The following is a 21,220-nucleotide window of genomic DNA, read 5'->3' as shown; positions in this document are numbered from 1 at the left end:
TAATTACAAGAGATGCATAGGCCATGAATCAAAGAGGTATATGTGTTGACATCAGGCATTATAATATTCCCCAATACAAAGTAGCAATTGATAAGACAATACTTGGTTGGACTCCAGCGGAATCCATTGCTTATTGCTTTGTACATGGATAAAACAGTAAAAAAGTGTTTGGTCTTGACCAGGGCTCCTAGCAGTTGATTGAAAGGGAAAATGGAAGCCAATGGTTGATACGGAATCAACTTATTAAACAAAACCAAAGCCTCATCAAGCCCAAGTGTTCCTGATTTACATCGATCTCTCACAATAAACTCAAAATGGGTTGTTTTCGTATGAAATAGTGAAAGAGAAGAAATTACCTTTTGAGTTTGCGACATACTCCACTAAATGCTTCTCTTCTATGCATTGTTTTAGCTCGTAGTTGCTCAAAGAATCTTTGAGAACTAGTGTTTGGAAAAGAATCTATGAAAACCATATACATTTAGAGGGTTGGCTTAGCTCTTCAGCTTTATAGTGGTTTCCATGCATATGTCCAAATTTCTATGTAAGTTAAAGTGTTAGACCATCTTGAAGTTTAGCTACTTCATCTTGCAAAAGGAAATGTTACACAAACATATAATGCGCGCAAGTGAAACCATTAAGCTACTAGATCACATCGTTTAGATTGTGACTGGCATTATCATACACCAAAATATTCACCAGTCACCACACTTGCAGCCTAAAATACACCTTCGCATAAATATAGTACAACAATGAAATCATCAAGCACAAGTGGAACAACACCCCAATTTATTGTTAAGAATGTGTAAATAATTATCTCATATAAACTTCGCTTTATTTCCAGTTCCAAACAGGCTCCTTGACATCTATCTCAGTTATCTAAAAAGCTTGGGATCAACATGGAACCACTTATTTCACTTTCGGTTCGCGAACAATGTTGGCCTTAATGGTAACACAAATGACAGGCTCTTCACGACTTTGAACTGTCCAACCTCCCTTAACTGTGGACCAGAACATCGACAATGTAACCTCCATTCCCTACTGCCAGCATACTTGCGAGTTGCGGATAGCTAAGTTACTGCCTTCCTGCAGCCGGCTCTTATTTTCAGCAAACCAATGTACCAGGTTGATATTCAACCTGTAATATGAGAAGTAAAGACAAGTGCCATCCTTGTCCCCGAGTTTCATTTTACTTAATTCACCTCACAACAAGCGCGCTGAATGCACAAATTCTAAAAAGAATGCTGCACTTTCTGGCATCAGTTTTTCAGATTGTCTCACTGGATATGAATGGAAACTGGATGCTCCAAGTCTTCCAACATCAAAATATGGTAACCTAAGGTCAAAATCCTGATTCCATTCTCATTGACGGTGCTAAGATGTTTGCATGGTTCTACCAAGATGCTGGTTTCAGTATCTTTGGAGGACTCAATATGTATGCGATTGAATCCAATCAACTGCTTCTGTGGACCACCTCCAAGTATTCTGGATTGTCTGGAGAATAACATAACCACATGGCTCCCACTCATGTTACCATGGTTAGTCACAGTGATATGTGTGTAAAACTTTAATGAGTCGCATGATGGTACCTGATCAACGTGTATATAATCAAACTCCTCGCTTCTGTGGAATACTATCTTACTGGAATGTGTGTTGACAGACGAACCTAACAAGTTTAACCTTTTTGGCACCGATAAGAATTTGTGAGAATAATTGGTATAACTTAAGCCATGACCGAACCCGTAGACCCTTTCTCCGGTGTAAAATCGGTAAGTTCTTCCAGGATAACCGTGTGAAAGATCAGACCTCATACGCATATCGTTCATCGGTACACTGGTAAATGACTCAGGATACCAAGTCATGGGTAGTCGGCCTCCTGTTTTATATAAAATACATATTAAGCAGAATCTTTCTTGAGGATGATTAAACTTTCAACACTTGAAGGGTTACTGACCTGGATTATATTCTCCAAAGATAACATCGGCAAGTGCAAGACCACCAGCCTCACCTGGGTATCCAGCCCAGAGAATGCTTGCAATTTTTGTGTCTTCTTTGGCAAATGAGACGTCAAGGGGACCCCCACCTGTAAGGATCAGCACTAGAGGTCTTTTGCTTGCAAGGGCAACGGCAGCAATAAGGTCCATCTGTTTACCAGGTAACAATAAGCTCACCCGATCCAGGTCTTCTGTTTCCTGAGACAAGTCCAGTCCAGCAACCACAACAGTCACGTCAGCCATTTGAGCAGTGCTAACAGCTTCTGCAAACCCATCAGTAGATTGGCATGCGACATCAGTGCAACCAGAAGCGTAGTACACATTTTTCGTGTGCACCTGAAATCCTTCGAAAAAGCTTTTGGGGTTGCAAGGAATACCTGTGAAATTGTGGGAAAGCTGAAACCACCCGAGCTGAATAAAATACTAAATAATAACTTGATAGGTGAAGTTCTAATTCATTACTGATTGCAAACCTGTGTAGGTGCCACCCAAATTACTTGTGTTATTTGCTGTAGGGCCAATAATGGCTAATGAGGAAATTCTCTTTTTCTGTAGTGGCAAAAACTCCTTGTCATTCTTCAAGAGTACAATTCCCTGTTTTGCCGCTTCCTGTGCCAATTTCCTGTGTTCTCTAGTACATATATCCTTAGGTCCTAGGTTTCCAAACTTCCCCTTTGTAGGATTTCCATCAAAAAGTCCAAGACGCAATTGGACGGAAAAAAGATTGAAAAGAGCTCGGTCAATGTCCTCTTCTTGCACCTTCCCTTGCTCAACGGCAGACCGAGTATTATAAAGCATATATGTTCCACAATTTATATCCGTTCCTGTCATAAATATTCAACAAACACTTGTTATTAGCCGTGACAACTAGATTGAAGTCATAGAACCTCATTTGTTTCATCAATATGTTTCGCATAACAAAAACTAAATCATTCTCTAGCACTGTCAGTGTTATCTTGTTCACCCCCAACTACAATATATCAAATTTCCCACTCTCCCCAGATAAAGACTTATAAAGAAAACTGCTCAAAGTACAAGACACTGAGGCCAACCTGCTTTAAGAACATCTGCCACTGCATCTTCGGGTGATTTTGCATAATGCTGATACTCATATACAGTGGCTACGGCATCACAGTCTGAGACAATATATCTGCATATGAGAATATGGATAACTCATTACCAATAGCAATGGTTCACAGTTAACAGCCAATCTACAAAGTCCTCATACTACTCACCCTGTCAAACCCCACTCATTTCGAGCCTGGTCCAAGAGATCCTTCTTTGCACATGAAGGAACACCATTAACTGCATTGTAGGAACACATCAAGCAGCTGGCTTTAGCATCTTGAATGCAACTTTGAAATGGCGGCTGATAAGTATCCTGCATATCTTGCTCTGTAACCTACAAGTTAATGCGATTTTGATCAAGAAACATGGCCAAGTAGTACCTCATCCCGATACACAAATGCAGTTCTATCTATTCATTTGCTATAGGGGACTTACCACAGCATTGAAGTTATACCTAGTGTAGTTCCCCCAGTTCTCCAAATCATAAGCAGCAATATGCTTGCAACAAGCAGAAAGCATCAATGAACTATCAGCACTACTCCCAGACCCTTCTAAGACTCTAATTTCTCTAACACCATTTCTGTTACCACTACCACCACCATGACCATTCAAATTCTCACCCTGAAAACCCTTCACATATTCAACCGCATAAGCTGATGCCGTCAAGGGATCTTCACCTGGCGTTTCCTGGCCTCTTCCCCATCTGGGGTCTCTAAATATATTAAGATTAGGTGCCCAAAATGTCAATCCAGCCTGACCGACATTATACATTGCCCTCGCTTCAACAGCAACCGTAGCCCCAATCTCAAACCATAAACTTGTATTAAAAGAAGCTGCGGTAACAAGTACTTGAGGGAACATAGTAGCAGAATTAACCGTTCCATTAAACGACACACCAGGACCATTAGTGGCAATACCATGAAGTGATTCAGACCACCATTGGTAAGCAGGAATGCCAAGTCTAGCTATAGGTGATGCATTATTAGATAGTTGAGTGATCTTTTCAGGAAGGGTAAGTAGGGAAATTATAGATTGAGCTCTTGTTGATATAGGTAGTGAAGTATTGCAAAATGTGTAGATATTATGATGTGGTGGCTTACATGGGTATTCAGGATGTGGGTGTGCTGTGATTACTTGAGAAATGGAAACAATAATAATAATAATAATAATGACTAGTTGTAGTAACATTTTCAACTTCTGAGATTGTCTGAAACTTGTGACTTTGAATAATATATATGCTTTCTAATTCTTATAAAGTCCAACAAGTATAACATAAACGAAATGTCAAAATGAGCGTCTTACTGAATGAGTTATGAAAGCAACAACCTCATTGCTGGTGGTTGTGACTTGTGGTCAAGTATGCTACTTGGCTTCAACAAAAATCACAAGTAAAAACGAAAGTTGTTGATTAAATTCAGTTAGATGGAGACGTGGAGTTGATAATAATAATAATGGATATAGTTGTTTTTTACAAAACGAACTTTATTAACATGCGCCGTCTGTGGGGATCGAACCCACGACCACGTGGTTAAAAGCCACGCGCTCTACCACTGAGCTAAGAAGGCTTGATTGGTTATTGGGGCCATTGATCACAGTTATATTGAGTTTGTTGTTTGCATTACTGAGAAGAAACTTGGCTAAATATGTAGCAACTGTATCTGGAGTCATGCAGGACTAGGAATGTAGAATGGTGTTTTGGGAATGGGAAAGAAAGCATTGAGAATACAAGGGACAATAGCAGACTCTACCGCTTTGGTTGTACATACAGTATGGTGACTTCAAACTTATACATCTTGACCTTTACCAAACGAAGATCAGTATTGTGATTTTGGAACTCCAGTCTGGTCTATGTTGTAGTGCCAGCAGATGCTCCTTGGCCAAGATGATAAGAGAAACAAGTTGGAGTACGTTGCAGGCTACACACCTACCCTGTGAACTATCCTTTTTTTACCAGTGCCCCTGGCCTTTTTACCCAAGCTCCCATCATTTTGGAATATTTTGCTCATCATATACTACATCATATACTACCTATAGTATATACCAGATGACAGATTACCATGTAAACAACAATAATTAACTCACATTCATGGTCCAATAATTAAGGCCTAACAACAAGAGGAGTTTTCATCATATATTTCTCTCTTATTATTTCCGAAATGAATTGCCAAAATCGAGAATCAAAAGTTAAAACGAACATACAGAACTAAACTATTTTACAATGTTTATTTAACAATGTAGTATCACATCTCTTCATTAACAAAATGTAAGAATTGATGTATCTAATCTGTACACAAAAATTTGACTGCTTTGAAGCGCAGCTCTTTGATAAGCTGTAGCAGAAAAAACTCAACCAATCAACAGAAGCATGGGATCACGATGGATTGGTTTACCTCTTATTTGACTTGTGATGTTTCCCGCGCACTACTATCCTCTATTTACACAAATATCCAGGATCCTGGCTTAACTTATTTGGTTGTCCTTCCATTTTTGCTCATTCTCATAAAACTTTTGTGGAGCGCTCCTTTGCTTTGCTCTAGAGCAGAAACATATATTATGCTCTATTCCCCATGCCAGCTTATATATTTTCACCTCTGTATTTTATCAGAATCCCTGTCCAAAGAATCCGTAACTGGACGAGTTGAGAGTACCATGAATCTGCTCGGAGGACCTTTAGGCCAAAAAAATCAAGTAGACTATGTGTGACCAAAACCCGAAGAACTTCTAACTATGACCCAAAGTAGCAATCATATATAGAAAGCTGATCAAACGCATCAAAATTTGCCTTCAGCCCGACAAACTGGCTTTCAAGCTGCACACAGCCAGCATCTGGCCACTTGCAACCGCCCTCTCTGGTGTTTAACGGGCAGAGGCTTTCACAAGCCCGACTGATTGGATTGCTAGAAACAGCATCACCTGCTGTAATTGAAATAGAGACGGACAGATCTGATTTCTCCTCCCACTGTCCATTACCATCTGAGTTTCTATTCGGAGAACTAACAAACTTTTGCTGTATTTCAGGTGGGGTGCCTCCTATCTCCAAGTTACAGTCACCACTGCTTGAGAACTGAACTTTGCATCCTAACGATTGTATCGCTCGTTTTATGGATGCACTCTCTTTGCAAGCACTCTTCGCCAAGTCCATAGCTGAGGAACTGAGGTGCTTCTCTCTTTGCAATTCAGTGGTTAATGATTCTATAGTTGCTGTAATGTCTTTAGCCTTTTTCTCTGCTGCTTCCGTGGCCTACATTCCCAAAACAAACCAAGAGTGAATTACAGCTGTGAAGCCACAATATACAGCCTACAAAACATAAATACTCATTTGAAAGTTCAAGGCTTTCAGGTCATTTCCACAAGCTATGTTACATTGACACGGATAGGTGTGTCCATATTTGACACGGCGAAATATAAAAAATTGAGGTATATCACATATAATATGTCCAACACGGACACGTGGATACGCATCTGACACGGATTGTTTTTAAAATGCTGTGTCCGTGTAACATAATCCACAAGTAATTATGATTTATGAACAACAGAATGGATGGTAGTACCTTCATCACCACATTAAGTAGGCATACTTATGCATTAATCTGGGAACCAAGAATATTTTATATAGCTAAACACTCCCACATATCTAAGGCTAAATGGCCTACAGCTACAAACAAGTGGACCAATGAATGAATATTCTACACGGATGGGAGTGACACGCACACATTGGTGTAGCTATAGGCTTATCTAGGGTAACAAAACCATAAAATCCATTTCTACTGTTGGTTCGTCGTATATGCATGTGTAATTGTCTGGCATCGCCAAATAAGATATAACTGAAGCAACTCTTTCACATAGATCAGTATTGACACAAGTATGGAAATAATGATATTTATCCAGATAGGTGAAGCCATCAATGCAAGACAACTCAATCTTTACTCAAGCTAGGATAACTAGCATTAGATAATAAATATAGATGTGTACTAAGAGTGTGTAACCGAAAATGAAACAGTGATTTATCACCTTCTGCATTTCAGATAATTTTTTTGACATTGTCCGACATTGAGCTTCCACCTCCCCAGATTGTGCTTCTGTAGGACAGGCCCACCGAAGATGGAATTGAGGCCAGAGAGTAGGAGCTAATGATGCAGCTGGAGGTAAAAGAGGACCATCATGTTTCACTGGATCATAAAAGAAGTTATAATGTGAATGAGAGCTTCCTTCAGATGCACGCAAACCAGCCAAATATGCCCACAAGCATCCGCACGCATCGGGAGCACCAGACTGCTGCCTTTCCTTCTCACTGAGAGGTTATGGAGAAGAATTAGAGACAAAATTCAACAAAATAAAAAAAATAAAAAAAAAAACTTTTCTTCTCCAGTATGTCTGGCTATCCAGTAATGCAAAATTTTAAAGATCACACTACCACCTTGGATCTAACCAAGTCGGTACTAACATGTACGAGGTATAAGGCAGACTGCAACTCAAACACCCAGATCCTTGAATAGCCCATTAAGGCTCAGGTTTATCTAGGGTGTGCACACAGAAAATAATAAAATAGATAAAAATAAATAAAAGCATTGTCGTAAGAAACTTAAAAGGGTTCCACTATCTCAAAGTGATGATTAAAACTCTGAATAGAGATTAGTACTGGACGAGAATAATATGTTAAAATGGATTGAATAGGTTGTGATCAATCTATTTTTGTCAGGCATATTTGGCATCAGTCATATTTCAATTGTATCGTCTAGAGCCTTGCTACGACACAAGTTCATAGCCATCTGATAAGTGGATCAGAAGCTATCCCATTTTGCATATCTAGATTAAAGGATATATGATGTATATGATGCCTGTGGGTACTTGAGAACATGATAAAAATCCAGCACTTAAGTTATTTCCTTATTATATTATCAAAATAGTATAATTTTTATCTTTTAGAGATATTTGAAGTTATTTTGATGAATCTTACTCACAGAAGCAGGAACAACAAATAGCACTAACAAAATTATGGTATAAACACTCAGTTTTAAGGTTTCGATAACACACAAAAGGTAAAAACGAATTTCACTTATTGGATGCAAATCATCATAAAACTGATAATCTCTTGTTCAAAATGGTATATAGACCATCAGAAAATTTTAAATAGCAACCCAATTCTATAGAAGTCACTAAAAAGAGAAAAGAAACAGCTAAATTGAAGTCTAAACAACTAAGCATGTGCAGAGCACACTAATGATGTCCTCGTCTAACATCATATTTAGTTTCCTATTACAGGTGGGTATTTAATTAGCAAGGACTTCCATATATTTAATATCTTGTTCTAGAAGATGCTTTAAGATTTGATAGAATCTTTATTAGTAACCAAAATATGGTTTCTTGTTCTATAAAAAGGAAGAAAGCCTCCTTGTACTCAGGTTATATATCAGTTCTGAGTATATGAACAAGAGTATTGTTTTTATGCTCTTTCAACCCTAGGCTTTAACTATTTTAACGGTGTGTTATAATTGATTGAACCTTCTGCCAATCAAAACAAATTAATATAAATGGGCATGTGGTCCTTTATAACTGCTTTACAGCAAAGTAAGGTAAACTGGTCAAGTGAAAATACGAGTTTAGGCAAAAACCAAATAATCTTTAATATTACCAATCACAGAATTACATTATTGATACTGTTGGCTATTATTCTAGATAAATTCAGAGGGAGTGTCTTCCACATATAAATAGCAAAAACATATGAAAAAGGTAAACTGCTCCCCATGTTTCACATTTCTCAAAGCAGGCACTATATCACATCCACACACACACTTAACAAAAACATGCGCAGTTCACTCACATCCCCAACACATGCGTGAGTTAACACACATACGTAAGGCATATCAAATAAGATTAAGAATAAATGATTAAAATGACAAAAAACGGTGTTTCACTTTGCACCATATGCAATATTGACAAGCAGCACAGGGATCTGGTAAATATGTGTTACTTGTTCCTACAGTTATAAAGAAAAGATACTTAAGAACAAACAGCGTCCAATTTAGATCAACATAGAGATAGTATACAAAGCTTCCTAACATAATCATTATATTAGCTATACTTGGTATAGTCAGTTTTTCTGGTGCAGCTTTTTTTTTTTTTTTTTTTTTTTTTACGATTGGCATTTCTAATCAATCCTGTGATATAAAGAATTTTGTACAATAGATACAAGATAATACAATAGTTGTTGTACAATATATGTAGGGGCCTTTGATATGAAAATACGAAAAGCAATACCTGTTACACAAGAAATTTCCAAAGCGACAAGACTGCACGCAGTCCAAAAAATCCACTAAAAACACCTATATCATTTAACAGGATAAGCTTCAGTAACAAATATCGAAAGAGTATTACTTAATTCTTTCAAGAAAAACAGAGAAAAATACAAAGCACATACCGCAGAAAACTCGAATGCAAATGGATAAATTCGTAATAACTGGGAAACACAATCAACCCACTGAAATAAAAAATTAAATGTATTAGAGCAAATTAATATTGAGAATACTTCCAGATCTTATTTGAAGCGAGGTAAGTGGTAGCAATTAAACTCAAACCTAATTACTAATGAAGTAATGATCCTTCATGGAAGGAGCCTAAACACGCATACAAGCAATAAATAGTTCAAATTCAAGCTGAGAAAGAACTAAAAAACGTCAATAGTTCACAACCCACTAGTCATAACAGTCATAAGAGGACCATATGATCAAATGTGCTATGGTATATCTGCACTTGTATGTAGTAACTAAATTACATCCTGCATGAAGCATCGTGAGGAAACTCTTGACATGCCCTATGTTAAATCTTTTGGCTGGAAAAAAATCACTGCATGCTAATGATGTACTCTCAACCATAGTACAAAATATCCCGATATATCCCGAAATTTGGGGATATCTATCCATATTCCAGAAAAAGATATATAAATATCATGATATGTTCAAAGATATATACGACTGCAAATATCGGTGATATTTTAACGATATTTGTGATATTTGCGATATTTAGGGATATTTTGCGATATTTGAAGATATTTTGTGTATATAATAATTTTATTTAATATTTACCATTATATTTCAAATAAATATAAATAATGTATCATGATATATCAAGAAATATCTACAATATCCACGATATTTTTTGATATTTTGGATATATCAACGATATTTGCATGTGAAACAATGTCAAATATCCCCAAAAAGGGGGATATATCCACGATACATATCCAGAAATTGAATATCGATAAATACCCATATCCTGATATTTTGTACTATGCTCTCAACGTTGGAGCAGGTTATTCACAATAAAAGCCGGGTTTTCAAATTGAGAAGGGTATAGTAACTTCGAAATAGTATTCTTTATACTCTGTAAACTGTGTGGCCTTAAACAATAAAGGGACTTCTAAATAATTCCGGACACCTTGTATGTAATTGAGGGAGATGACCGCACATTCAATTTGAGCCATACGCACTTAGCTTGCAAACTTAGAGGCTTGGCTTTGCCCTCTTCCTTTCTTTCTACTAGTCCCCTTCCTCAGTATCTCACATGAATTCTTCTTTATCAAACACTAAATTCATCAAATACCTATAAAACCTCTCATATATACCTTTCTCCCCAAATTATCTCTTTCAGGTCTCTTCCCTTTAAACTAAGTATTTATTCTACAAAAACCAACTCATAGTGAAAAGAATTTTCAGATTAAAAAAAAATAAAAAATGAAGGGGATGTTTGGATCCTACTTAACCAATGATTGTTTGCTATTCAACTCTGTAAGATTCCTATTCCTTTTTTCTTTTTCCGTCTCTTTTCCTAATATTTATTATCAATGAAGTTCAATTTTCAATTCCAGAAATCAGAAAAGTTTGTTATAATATACTGAATAGGCACATACCATTAGCCATCTCGGATCTTGCTTCCTCAGCAAGATACTACGGTAAGCAATCCCATCCAAACAAAGAAATCAAAGTTACCATAGATTGACACTCAACAAACAGACAACTCCTTAAACTTCAGTTTTCTAATGTAAACCTCACTGAAGCCCAATCAAGATATTTTCGTACTTCCCCAGGTCCTTAATACCTTGAATGTTTCGGTGGGATCTCTTTCTTCTCATGGTCAAAGACTTTCAATTTGTTTCCTTCCTCAGTGTGCAAATGATATGATTCACTAGCCACTTAGCCTAGGCGAGGGAGGATGGATAACTATAAAGCCAGAGGCTTAAAACAAGGTATTTTTACAATTTTATCAATACTTTTTGTTAAAGAGCATCGCATAGCCACACATCTTATACCAAAGATTATGATCTTCTTCACTTTACCTCCACAACCACTTAACGAGGGAGCTTCATTAATTCATGACCAGCATTTAATTCAGGAATGCATAAGCTATCATCAGCTATCCAATGGATTTGGGTGCTACCACCATGACCACCCATAGGAATCTTCTTTATAGTTTTCTCAGTTAATTTGGTGAACCATTTTGGAATGGGAAATAATTTCACAATACAGTTGAAGTGGATTTGACCAAGGTGAGTCTCCCACCTTTGGACTTAGTTGAAAAAGATGTTTCTGCAAGATAAACAGCACTAAGACAAAATCAAGAAAGAAAAGACATACATGTTTGGGAGACATACACTCATATTCAGTATCATTTAGCCTACTTTCCTTTTTCTTTGCAGTGAGTAGGCTGACTCAACTTTGATTGTATTACTCTGGTAGTGATGATAGATGTTCAGTTCTTGTTCAAGAATTGAAGGCTATCGAACAGGGTATGAAAATTTGCTTGAACAGTCAACTCCTACAAGTCGAGGTAGATTCTGACTCGTTAAGGGATATTAAAGCCATCAACAAGGTTGAAAAACCTCCCTGGTACTGTGATGACCTGATCAAGGCTATCCAAGGCATGATCCCCTCTTTTGTGCAAATCTCTTTTCAACATGTGTTTAGAGAATGTAATAGAGTTGCAGACTATCTTGCAGGTCTATGCCTTAGACCGTGTAATGTCTTAGTTTCTAGTATTCCACCTCTCGACCATAAATTACATGTATTTGTGGAAAAGGATGCTTGTGGAAGTATTTATGTAAGACACTGATTCATTTTCAATACAGCCTAGCTCATTTAGTGAAAAAAAAAAGAGCCTTTGATTGTATTTGTGTCACATCCTCGTGGACAAGATCAACAAAGGGGTGTCATTTAAGAAAAAAGCACAACAGCAAGAAAGAGTTTAAGAAAGCTCAAACAGGTATATCCTAAGTTCCTAACATAATATCGGGACATGAAGATAAGTATGTGGTACTTAACAAGTATACTAAACACACCTGCATAAATATTGGTGAATAGTTGTTTGATGTCTGAGCATGTGATGCGTTGTTATTATTATTAGGCTGTGATGTGAATGATGACCCTGATAAGTTGCGCATGGGTGATCCCGGAACATTCCCAGTTGACACTTGTCGTGATAACTCTAAAGGTACAACATCATCTCCTAATACTGCTGGCATCCCCATGCGATCCGAAAATGGATGACCAAATGCAAGCCAATCTTTTTCCACAAGTGCCTGTTAGAAAAAGAAAATACCATGGTCCATTAACCAGTCTGGGCAAAATTGGGATGTTCACAAATAATCTGCTAAGCATACAAACACAAACAAGAAAAGCTTTTTCAGATCACCCTGGAGTATGGTGGGGGTTTAGCAGGACACCACTAGTTCGCCCAGCCTCATTCCCAAGTCCTAACTCAAAAAGAAACACCTACCTAAACCAGGCTTATCCAAAAAGCTCGTAACAATTAATTGATTAAGATGATATAGACGAAGGTAACATATACAAGAGATTTTGAACCAATTACCTATTCGGGTTAATAAATATCTGTACGAGTATGAGTCAAGGTGTGTCTAGTTTATTCAAGTCAAACCTTAAACCGCAAAGGATTTTCCCTAAGGTCCATGCCAAGATTGATATGACTTCACCAGCAGTTTTAAGTCAAAGTATACATCTAGGACATTGCCAATGTAAAAGTAACTGAAAAGTGCAAGTCCATGTAGTTCACCAGAAATACCTGGAATCCCGTAAGTGTTCGATAGTAAGGATCAAGCAGCAAACTAGCAAGAGAGACCAACTGAGTTGTTCTATCCCATCCATCACTACCCAAAACAATACGCTTAATATCAGAATCAAGCATTTTTTTCATAATCATTGTGCATGTGTGTATCATTGTCACCAAATTCGGCATTTTTTTTCAAAAAAACGTGTTTAAAACCCATTAAATTGGCAAGGTGTCTTGTTCCAGTTTAAAACCTGGGTTTTTCAAAATATCGCGTTTTAAATTTAAAAAACGTTTAAAACCCGAGATTTTGAAAATCTCTCGTTTAAAACTTTATTAAAACTTTTTTTTTTTTTTTTTTTTTAAATCTAAAAGAAAACGTGAGAAGAAAAATGGGTTTTAGAGTTAACCTTTTTGAAGAGTGGGCATTAGATTGACTTATTGAGATAGTTCTATTTTGCTTTGAACTATTAATACTTGGAAATTTTAAAGTTATTCACTTATTTGTAGTTCTTGATTATGCAATTATGGTTGGTAATTAGTAGTATCTTATTTAGGGTCGTGCTTTGGTACTGAATGTAAAACTTCTAGTATTTGGACGAGTAATTGATAATTTGATACTTTCATGTATTTGAATTTTCTTTCATTTGTACTATTATTATTTTTATTTTTTGTACCTATTCTTTTTTCCACTTATAAAAAATCAAACTTCTTATCTATCGTATCCTTTATCATCGGTTTTTACTGTTTCTTTTACGTATTATACGTTTTAAACCGTTTTACTGTTTTAAACCCGTTTTTTATGCCCCGCGTTTTTTTACATTTTTTTTTTCCCGAGACGTTCCGTTTAAAACACAAACTAAGTTTCTTTCAAGTACGCCATTTTAAACCCGTACCGTACTTGGTGACAATGGTGTGTATTACTTGTCAATAAAATACATAATATTTAAAGTAGTAAAAACCGATAGAGCAATCCTATACCGTCAGAAATAAAAGAAACCGTTAATATAATCAAGAGCTGCAAAGAGAGAAAGTAATAAAATGTATGCTTCAGAACAAAAACAATAAAAACCCAAAATGTACACCACCACCACCCACCGTCTCTCTCATTTTTGTTGTTATGAATGCATCATAACGGAGTCGAACAAAGTGGGTAAAATAAAACCTCAAACACATGCTACTTCCAGAGTTCCAGAAAGTCATTCTAGCTAGAAGCTACTGCAGCAAAGTGTTTGTCAATCTTAAAATTCCATGTCATCACGTCTTTTTTTTCTCTATTTTTATCGGCAAAAACAATTTGTATTATAATGATTACAATGTGTTAGGGCTCAAGTAGCATGCAGCTACTCGACCACACTCAAAACTCCCCCAATCCCCTTGCAAGAACTCGCTCATCTCACTAGACCATCCCAATTACACATATCCTCACGTTTCTATCTTTCCATAGTGTCTAGACAGGAGAAAATCATGTATCGGGGTCCTTATATCCTTGATTGGTGTGTCTTATTAAGCTTCTTAGCCTTTTTGGCGTACTTTCTTTTTATTTTCCCCTTGTACTTGTAGGTTTACTGAACTCAACTTTCTTTTTGACTTTATAAAATATTTCACTCTACCAACCAAAAGAGTAAACCTCAAAGGTATGCTCCTGTTTACAATCTCTCCCCACCCCACCCACACCATAAAAAAAGGAAAAAAAATTGCAACTTTTACAATCACTACCAGAAAAAGGAAAACTTTTACCTGCAATGAACAAGCACTGATGATGATTCAAGTGCAACACGTGCAGCAATCCAAGCAGAACCAGCTAGGACATTTTGAATATGTATTAACCACCCAGTGTCTCCAAGAGTAGAGACAGAAGCAGACATGCTGCTTAGGTTTCCTCCACCCCATGTCCATCCACCGTCTCTCTGTTGATTCAATGATAAGATAGTAAGAATCCATATCTATAGCTGATATTATAGTCTCAGACATAAACTTCAACTTAAGTTCAGCACCAAACCCAAGGCAGTCTGAAGTACAATAAATTTTGCATGTGGGAGAACTAATATGTGGTATGCAAACACAAAATGTGTACAACTATTTAGCCATGAGCAACAAGAAGGGGTTCGGCTCAAATAGGAATGTAGATCTCGTCTCCATATTTTAGGGAGATACTAAACAAACTTCCACAACAACTCGTTAGCCATTTTCTCTCATCATTTGTCCCTTGGTTTTGTGGACACTAAATGACGAATAGGCCAAACTTTTTTTCCTTATATTTCATTTTGGTGATCCCAATTATAACGAAATATCAAACTAGATAACTCATAACCCAGTAGAACTCTACTAAGAAAATAAATTAGTTAAGAACATTTTATTGGCATTACATTGTGTGTTTAAGTGTGACTTAGATGTGGACAACCTTGTTTATATATTTATTCTCATAGTAAAAGATGTATTTTATAAGTGTGCTAATGTTCTCTGTAAATTTGATCATTCTTCACAACAGACAGGTGATTTGTTTTTGTTTTTTCCTTAGTTGAAGATTAAGACAAATATGGAGACAATGAAGGAAATAAATGAGGGAAGAAGAATCACTCCAATAACGGAATTACAAATTTATTGTGGCTAGACAAACCTTGTTATCTATTCCTAAAATAAAGCATATGAAATCTAGATTCTTATTAAGACCTAACCTTTGTTTGTTAACCTTCATTAATCTATTGGACAATTGTCAACTTTATATTTGTCCCCCAAGCCCACAAACAAGTTCTCCCCACATACAAAATTTATAGACAAAACTAGAGGGATAAGGGGTTTCTACCATTCTTCTAGATTGAATTGCTAAATTTTAAATTCTGTAACAACAACTGTGGCCTTGGTTACAAAGTCAAGCATCGAAGGTAAGTATACAGTTAAAAAGTACAAAAGCTACAAACGACAATTGACAAAACTTATGCTAATTCCTATAATGAAATATCTCCAACAAAAACTTCAATTATTATTTCATTTCAGTTCATGAGACAGAATACCAAAGTATCCCAATAAGAGAAAATAAATAAAAAACTGAAATATGAAGTAACATTCAACAGAGTGATTCCTTTCTCAAAAAAGAAATCTTCAAAGACACGGAGTGACTAACCAAAAATGATGACATTCCATCTGATGAAGTTGCACCATGAGTGTCTAGGTAGTCTCTAAGTCTAACAAGACTATCCCTCATTGCATGAATATTGTCTATCCCAAAGAAAACAATCTGTTGGAAAAAAAAAAAAAAAGCAGATTGCAACATTAGCAGCAACAAAATGTATCTTACATAAATGAGATCCATAAGATTACATTCCAATCCAAACCAAACAGACCTCGGACTGGAAATAGTTTGAAGATGACTCTGAACCTCCTCCCATTGCACCATTTGCTATAGCATTTTTTCTAGGTCTCGCATCAGCAATATAAAGCTTCCTGAAAATATATTCTTAATCAACAGCCTAACCAGGGATGAAGCTCACGTATGAACATGAAAACATTATATCACTATCTTAGTATCCAATCACAGGAATTTCTGCACGATATAAAGCACACTGATTACAATAAAACCTCAGTAGAAATAGCTAGTCAACACGCCTTTGCATAAATTGGAGAAGGGAAAGAGCATGAAGGAAGATTTGACTTGACAAATACCATTTGACATACGGAGTGATAAGCCCAACATACTAAAATTGAGTCAGAATATCTGGCTATAACATAAAATGCATTTCTAAGATGCCCAAATACAGAGAGATTACAGAAACATTTAAACAAACAAAACGCATATTCAAATACTAAGCTCTAAAACGTGGATATGAAAGCAGCTAAGTTACATTGACACGGACATGTGTGTGTCCGTATCCGACATGGAGAAATACCAAAAACTGAGCTAATTACATACAGTATGTGCACGTCTCGTGTCTGACACGAATATGCAGACACGTATCCAACATGGATTATTTTTAAAATATGGTGCGTCCATGTAACATAGGAAAACGGTGGGTGCCTAACTTCCTCTACTGTGATTACTATATTCTGGTACGAGCTTTCAAACTGAAAACACAAGAATATTTAATTCCAAATCAACTTAAATGAACTATAGCATTGGCCCTTCTTCATGTGAAACCGTGAACAGTTAATTTGTCCTGCATTTACCTCTTACTTTTACTTTTTATCCCAACAGGCACATATCATTGACATGATGACATTATGGCAATTGACACAGGATCCCTAAGAAAATGCACGCACAATACCTAAGTAACACGCACACTTCATTTTCTTAAAAAAAAAGTCAGTGTCGGACACACGGACGTACAAATACTCATGTCGTACACATGGACACGTTTTGCATACGATTTCAAACTAGAGTTTCTCCATACCCTAAAAGACTAAGAAAATAATCTATTAACATAGTTACAGGCTTACAGCTCCCTGATATGCCATTTTCTTTTTAAGGAGACGTTTTATAAGGTCTTGAGCCCAAGAATTAGTTGTGTAACTAAAGAATAGTCATATTTTACTTTTAAATTAGCTGTGCCCCCACATATAGGTTCCCACGTCGAACACTCTGTAACTGCGTCGGACAGCAACACGTGTGTCCGTGTCAATGTTATTTAGTAAAATACAATGGAAAGGGGAAAAGATAACAAGAGCATAGATGAGAAATACCTCCGTAATCCCTTTGCACCAGTATTGTCAGAACAGAGTGCAGCAACGAGCTTTTCATCAGCATTGCTGCAAAATCATACACGTCAATATTGCAAAGCTACAAAATCATAGTGGATTCACTGTGAGTTGAATTGTTAATGAATATCCTTCATAATCGTACCATCCTAAGGTGACGTGAAAGAACTATTGAACTATCATCATCAAACCTTACCTCCTAGAGTTCATCATGAGACCAATTAAAGGTTGAGACGAACGAGCAATAACAGCACCAGTTCCTATAACACATTGCACGACTTAAGTAATAATAAGGGGGAAAAGATAACACACCATAAATTCACAGGCAAACCTGGGTGACACCAAGAAACCACAGGCAACCTACACCTTGCACGAAAAGTACAGGCCTGTCGTATTTCTTCATCACTTGTATCAGAAACCAAGCAAGGTTAGGTTGGGCATAAACTCTATAAAGAACTTTAATCTCAAAATAATAACATAAATAACAGAAGGAAGAAAGTGAATTTCAACCTGATAAATTTAGGCACGATCAAGGAGGAGGGATAGGTCGGACACATGGAATAGTTGTAATTTATTCCACTTACTCTCCACCACTCATTGGATAAAGAAAACGGATCATCTTCTAACATACCACTTGATGTAAAATTTGAAGATTTGCCAAGAAGCCGGACATACTCATTCAGTAACCGCACTTTTGGATTGGAGTTATTGTACTTGGAAGGTCCACACATAAACGTATACAGGTCCCTCAATCGTGACGGCCTTGTACATCTTAATAATGCATCAAACACGTTATGTCTCTGTAGAAGAAACAACTTAACCATATTAGCCCCTGATATGTAGAAACCGCTAGGGGTGAGTGAAAGGAAATAATTTATTTTAAAACAGGATTGCTAGATATATAATACGTGCATTGCACACTCCAACAGTCAGACTATTTATTCAAATTATTAGGATGGTATATTTAAACGTCGAACACAGAAAAGAATTTGCTTTTCTTCTAACTCACACTAGATAGATTCCTTGATATATTAACAGTTTGACACTAAAAAGTCATTCAGTTCTACTCGATGAACAAATTTTATGTAATGATAGTATAAATACAAATAGCAAGTGATCAAGAATCAGTCATAACCTTCCTTTCTATCTAGAAAAACGATAATCAGGTAGTAGCCAACCTAGAAAAGGGAGGGCTGGAGGTGGATCAAACAATGAAACCAGACACTTTAATAACTTGCTACTCTTATCCTCTGCCTATGACCCCTACACACTTGATGCATGGGCTCAAACCCTGAGCTCTTAGAACAACCTCCAAGGGTCTTGTCAGCTGACCTTCGAGCCACGCTCTACGCAGCTAATTAACTCTAATAATGCTACTCTTTTGGCCCTAAGATATTTGCTCCAGTTTGGATTATTGTTGACTCACAGCGAAAAAAGGTCTCATCAGGATTTTTTTCCTCGTAAGAGCTGTACCAGAATGGTGCATAAGAACAAAAATAACTTTCCATAAACTTACTACGTCTTGAGAGTTTTCCTAGAAGCACATGTCAATGCATGTCCTAGAATGAAAAACCCAAACAGCATTGGGCCTTATTTCAATGGGTAATCAGAAAAGGAAAACAAAAAAAAAATGAAGAAACCCCAATACAAGTTGACAAGAAAGACAAGGTATGTACACTTACTCGAAAGGGAAAATCAGATTCTTACATTTCTTAAACCAACATGGCTTACTATAATGTGGTTTATAGACCTTTACTGCGCTAAAACTTCAGAGTCCCAGTCACCGTAATGTAACTAAGGAATGTTGGGTAAGATAGACTGCTATTCTAAAGGGTGGAAGATACTTTGAACTAAAAACAATTACTGATTAAGTAATAAGAACAAACACAAGAGAAAAGCTATTTACAAAAAAAGGACATCACCAAATGGATGAAGTCTACTTCATTGCGTTTAGTTTCATGGATCCCATCAACACATATAGTCCAATGTCTTCCTAGTCATACCCATATGATACAAACAACTAAAATAAGGTGAATTGCTGGTAAAAAGATGATATGCATTTTAAGGGACAAACATTTATAAACATGAAAGTGCCCAAAATAGAACATTAATAGTACAATAAAAACCACAAGTCAAAAAAATTCTGCTTCTGACCTGCTTTGTTTTAGGTCGGAATCCAAATACAATAATCCTCATGTCTTTACCTGCAAAATAATTGAAAGAAGCATGTGATGCGTCATATCTGTAGGCTAACATCCCTTTCCTTTTTTTCCGGTACAACAGTATAACCCTATAGGCAGAACTGACTTTGCCAAATGGTGACCAACTGAACATACACACCCTAGCACATCTATATATACACATCCTAAAAAGTATAAGAAAGATGAAAGAAGAGAAAATATAAACCCTTAAACGGCATAGCATACCAATAACCTGGAGAAGTCTGCTTGATCGAGATTTATCGGGTAGACGGGTTGTGGAAGGAAGCTTCATAGCCTACATTCCAATTATGCAATTTAACAATGTGGCATGAATAACGGAACAAAAAGGTTGTTCATGTAAACTTACAATCTTACTGAACTTCTCAATCGTGGCCAATGGAATTGTGCCAAGTGGAATGATGTTTCTAGTTCCCTCACTCTAGAGAAAATACAAAGCAGAATTCAGACATGATGAAAATCCTATAAAAACACTAGTGAAAATGCATGACTTAGTTACCACAAAAAGAAGGCGAAAATTGGTGACTAACAAAGTTCCTGCCTCATCAGTATTTACAAGAACAACTCCATAACCCTGGGAAAAAAAAGGTCAAATAATGAAGACCAAAATAATACATAAATAATGAAGACCGAGCACTTACCGGAACAATAACTTGTTCAGCTTCCAATAAAAGATCCGACATTCCATACGGAATGCAAACCGGCTGTCCAAAAAGCAAAATAAATATCTGAATTCACGAAATTATAAAATTAAATTAAAAAAAAGTAGGTGTACCTCGACTTTGGTCCATTCGATAGCGTCCCAACTACCGGCACCTTCCATCTTTTCGGGATCCGGATTATTATTATTTCGGTAGTCAGAAGAGGGTGGTGATCTTGAGTAACGTGATTTTGGCGCGGCCATTTGATAAATATTATTTATATTAGGAGAGAGAAAATAGATAGATTAGATAAGACTCTCAAGTACCCACTTTTTGTTGTCACCACCAACAACTGTTCTACGAACAATTACAAGATTGCACACGTGACCAGACCGAATATTCTGCCATATGCTCTTACCCAAAGTGTCCACGTATGTATCTAGAGACTTTTTAATACTCGACTCTTTTTTTTACTATCAAATAGTATAGATTTAGTAAAAGTTCGTTCAACTCTTAAACTACCAAAACTAAATATAATTTAACTAATTAAATT

The 21,220-nt window shown here is 36.6% G+C and overlaps 2 protein-coding genes and 1 non-coding gene across 3 annotated transcripts; all 3 read right to left on the bottom strand.

Annotated features, from left to right (window-relative positions):
• Positions 1–769: 769 nt before the first annotated feature.
• On the bottom strand, positions 770–4,390 carry LOC147487015 (Glycosyl hydrolase family protein). Its single transcript, XM_086572872.1, has 6 exons — positions 3,495–4,390; positions 3,227–3,393; positions 3,044–3,141; positions 2,465–2,815; positions 1,952–2,368; positions 770–1,873 (listed from the first exon to the last, which is right to left on the bottom strand). Exons 1-6 carry the CDS (start codon positions 4,245–4,247, stop codon positions 1,275–1,277), a joined length of 2,385 nt encoding a protein of 794 aa, XP_086428998.1. The 5' UTR covers positions 4,248–4,390; the 3' UTR covers positions 770–1,274.
• A 162-nt stretch (positions 4,391–4,552) lies between these two features.
• Positions 4,553–4,624, bottom strand: TRNAK-UUU (transfer RNA lysine (anticodon UUU)). Its single transcript has one exon. It is a non-coding gene; the product is annotated as a tRNA-Lys (tRNA).
• Positions 4,625–5,180: 556 nt separating this feature from the next.
• Positions 5,181–21,020, bottom strand: MTM1 (Myotubularin-like phosphatases II superfamily). The gene is made up of 19 exons (XM_086570431.1): positions 20,802–21,020; positions 20,668–20,730; positions 20,526–20,600; positions 20,376–20,447; positions 20,234–20,303; positions 19,962–20,011; positions 18,318–18,607; positions 18,139–18,212; positions 18,004–18,067; positions 17,793–17,858; positions 16,460–16,559; positions 16,240–16,353; positions 14,856–15,025; positions 13,131–13,215; positions 12,391–12,630; positions 9,478–9,537; positions 9,318–9,382; positions 7,071–7,350; positions 5,181–6,300 (listed from the first exon to the last, which is right to left on the bottom strand). The coding sequence occupies exons 1-19, from the start codon at positions 20,928–20,930 to the stop codon at positions 5,785–5,787; spliced, it is 2,583 nt and encodes an 860-aa protein (XP_086426557.1). The 5' UTR covers positions 20,931–21,020; the 3' UTR covers positions 5,181–5,784.
• Between the last annotated feature and the right edge of the window lie 200 nt (positions 21,021–21,220).

This window comes from Coptis chinensis, chromosome 7 (genome assembly GCF_015680905.1).
Source record: "Coptis chinensis isolate HL-2020 chromosome 7, ASM1568090v1, whole genome shotgun sequence".
Classification (NCBI taxonomy): Eukaryota; Viridiplantae; Streptophyta; class Magnoliopsida; order Ranunculales; family Ranunculaceae; genus Coptis; species Coptis chinensis.
This window is presented reverse-complemented; position numbering and strand designations above follow the sequence as displayed.

What these genes read in the sequence shown, in the direction of transcription:
- LOC147487015 (XM_086572872.1), bottom strand. Translation starts at nt 4,247, where the DNA reads ATGTTACTACAACTAGTCATTATTATTATTATTATTATTGTTTCCATT. An exon ending in GGTATAACTTCAATGCTGTG is followed by an intron (nt 3,394 to 3,494) that starts GTAAGTCCCCTA and finishes ATTAACTTGTAG; the next exon opens with GTTACAGAGCAAGATATGCA. An exon ending in AATGAGTGGGGTTTGACAGG is followed by an intron (nt 3,142 to 3,226) that starts GTGAGTAGTATG and finishes TCTCATATGCAG; the next exon opens with ATATATTGTCTCAGACTGTG.
- MTM1 (XM_086570431.1), bottom strand. Translation starts at nt 20,930, where the DNA reads ATGGCCGCGCCAAAATCACGTTACTCAAGATCACCACCCTCTTCTGAC. An exon ending in ATGGAATGTCATCATTTTTG is followed by an intron (nt 15,026 to 16,239) that starts GTTAGTCACTCC and finishes TTGAATCAACAG; the next exon opens with AGAGACGGTGGATGGACATG. An exon ending in AATTATCTGAAATGCAGAAG is followed by an intron (nt 6,301 to 7,070) that starts GTGATAAATCAC and finishes TTGGGAATGTAG; the next exon opens with GCCACGGAAGCAGCAGAGAA.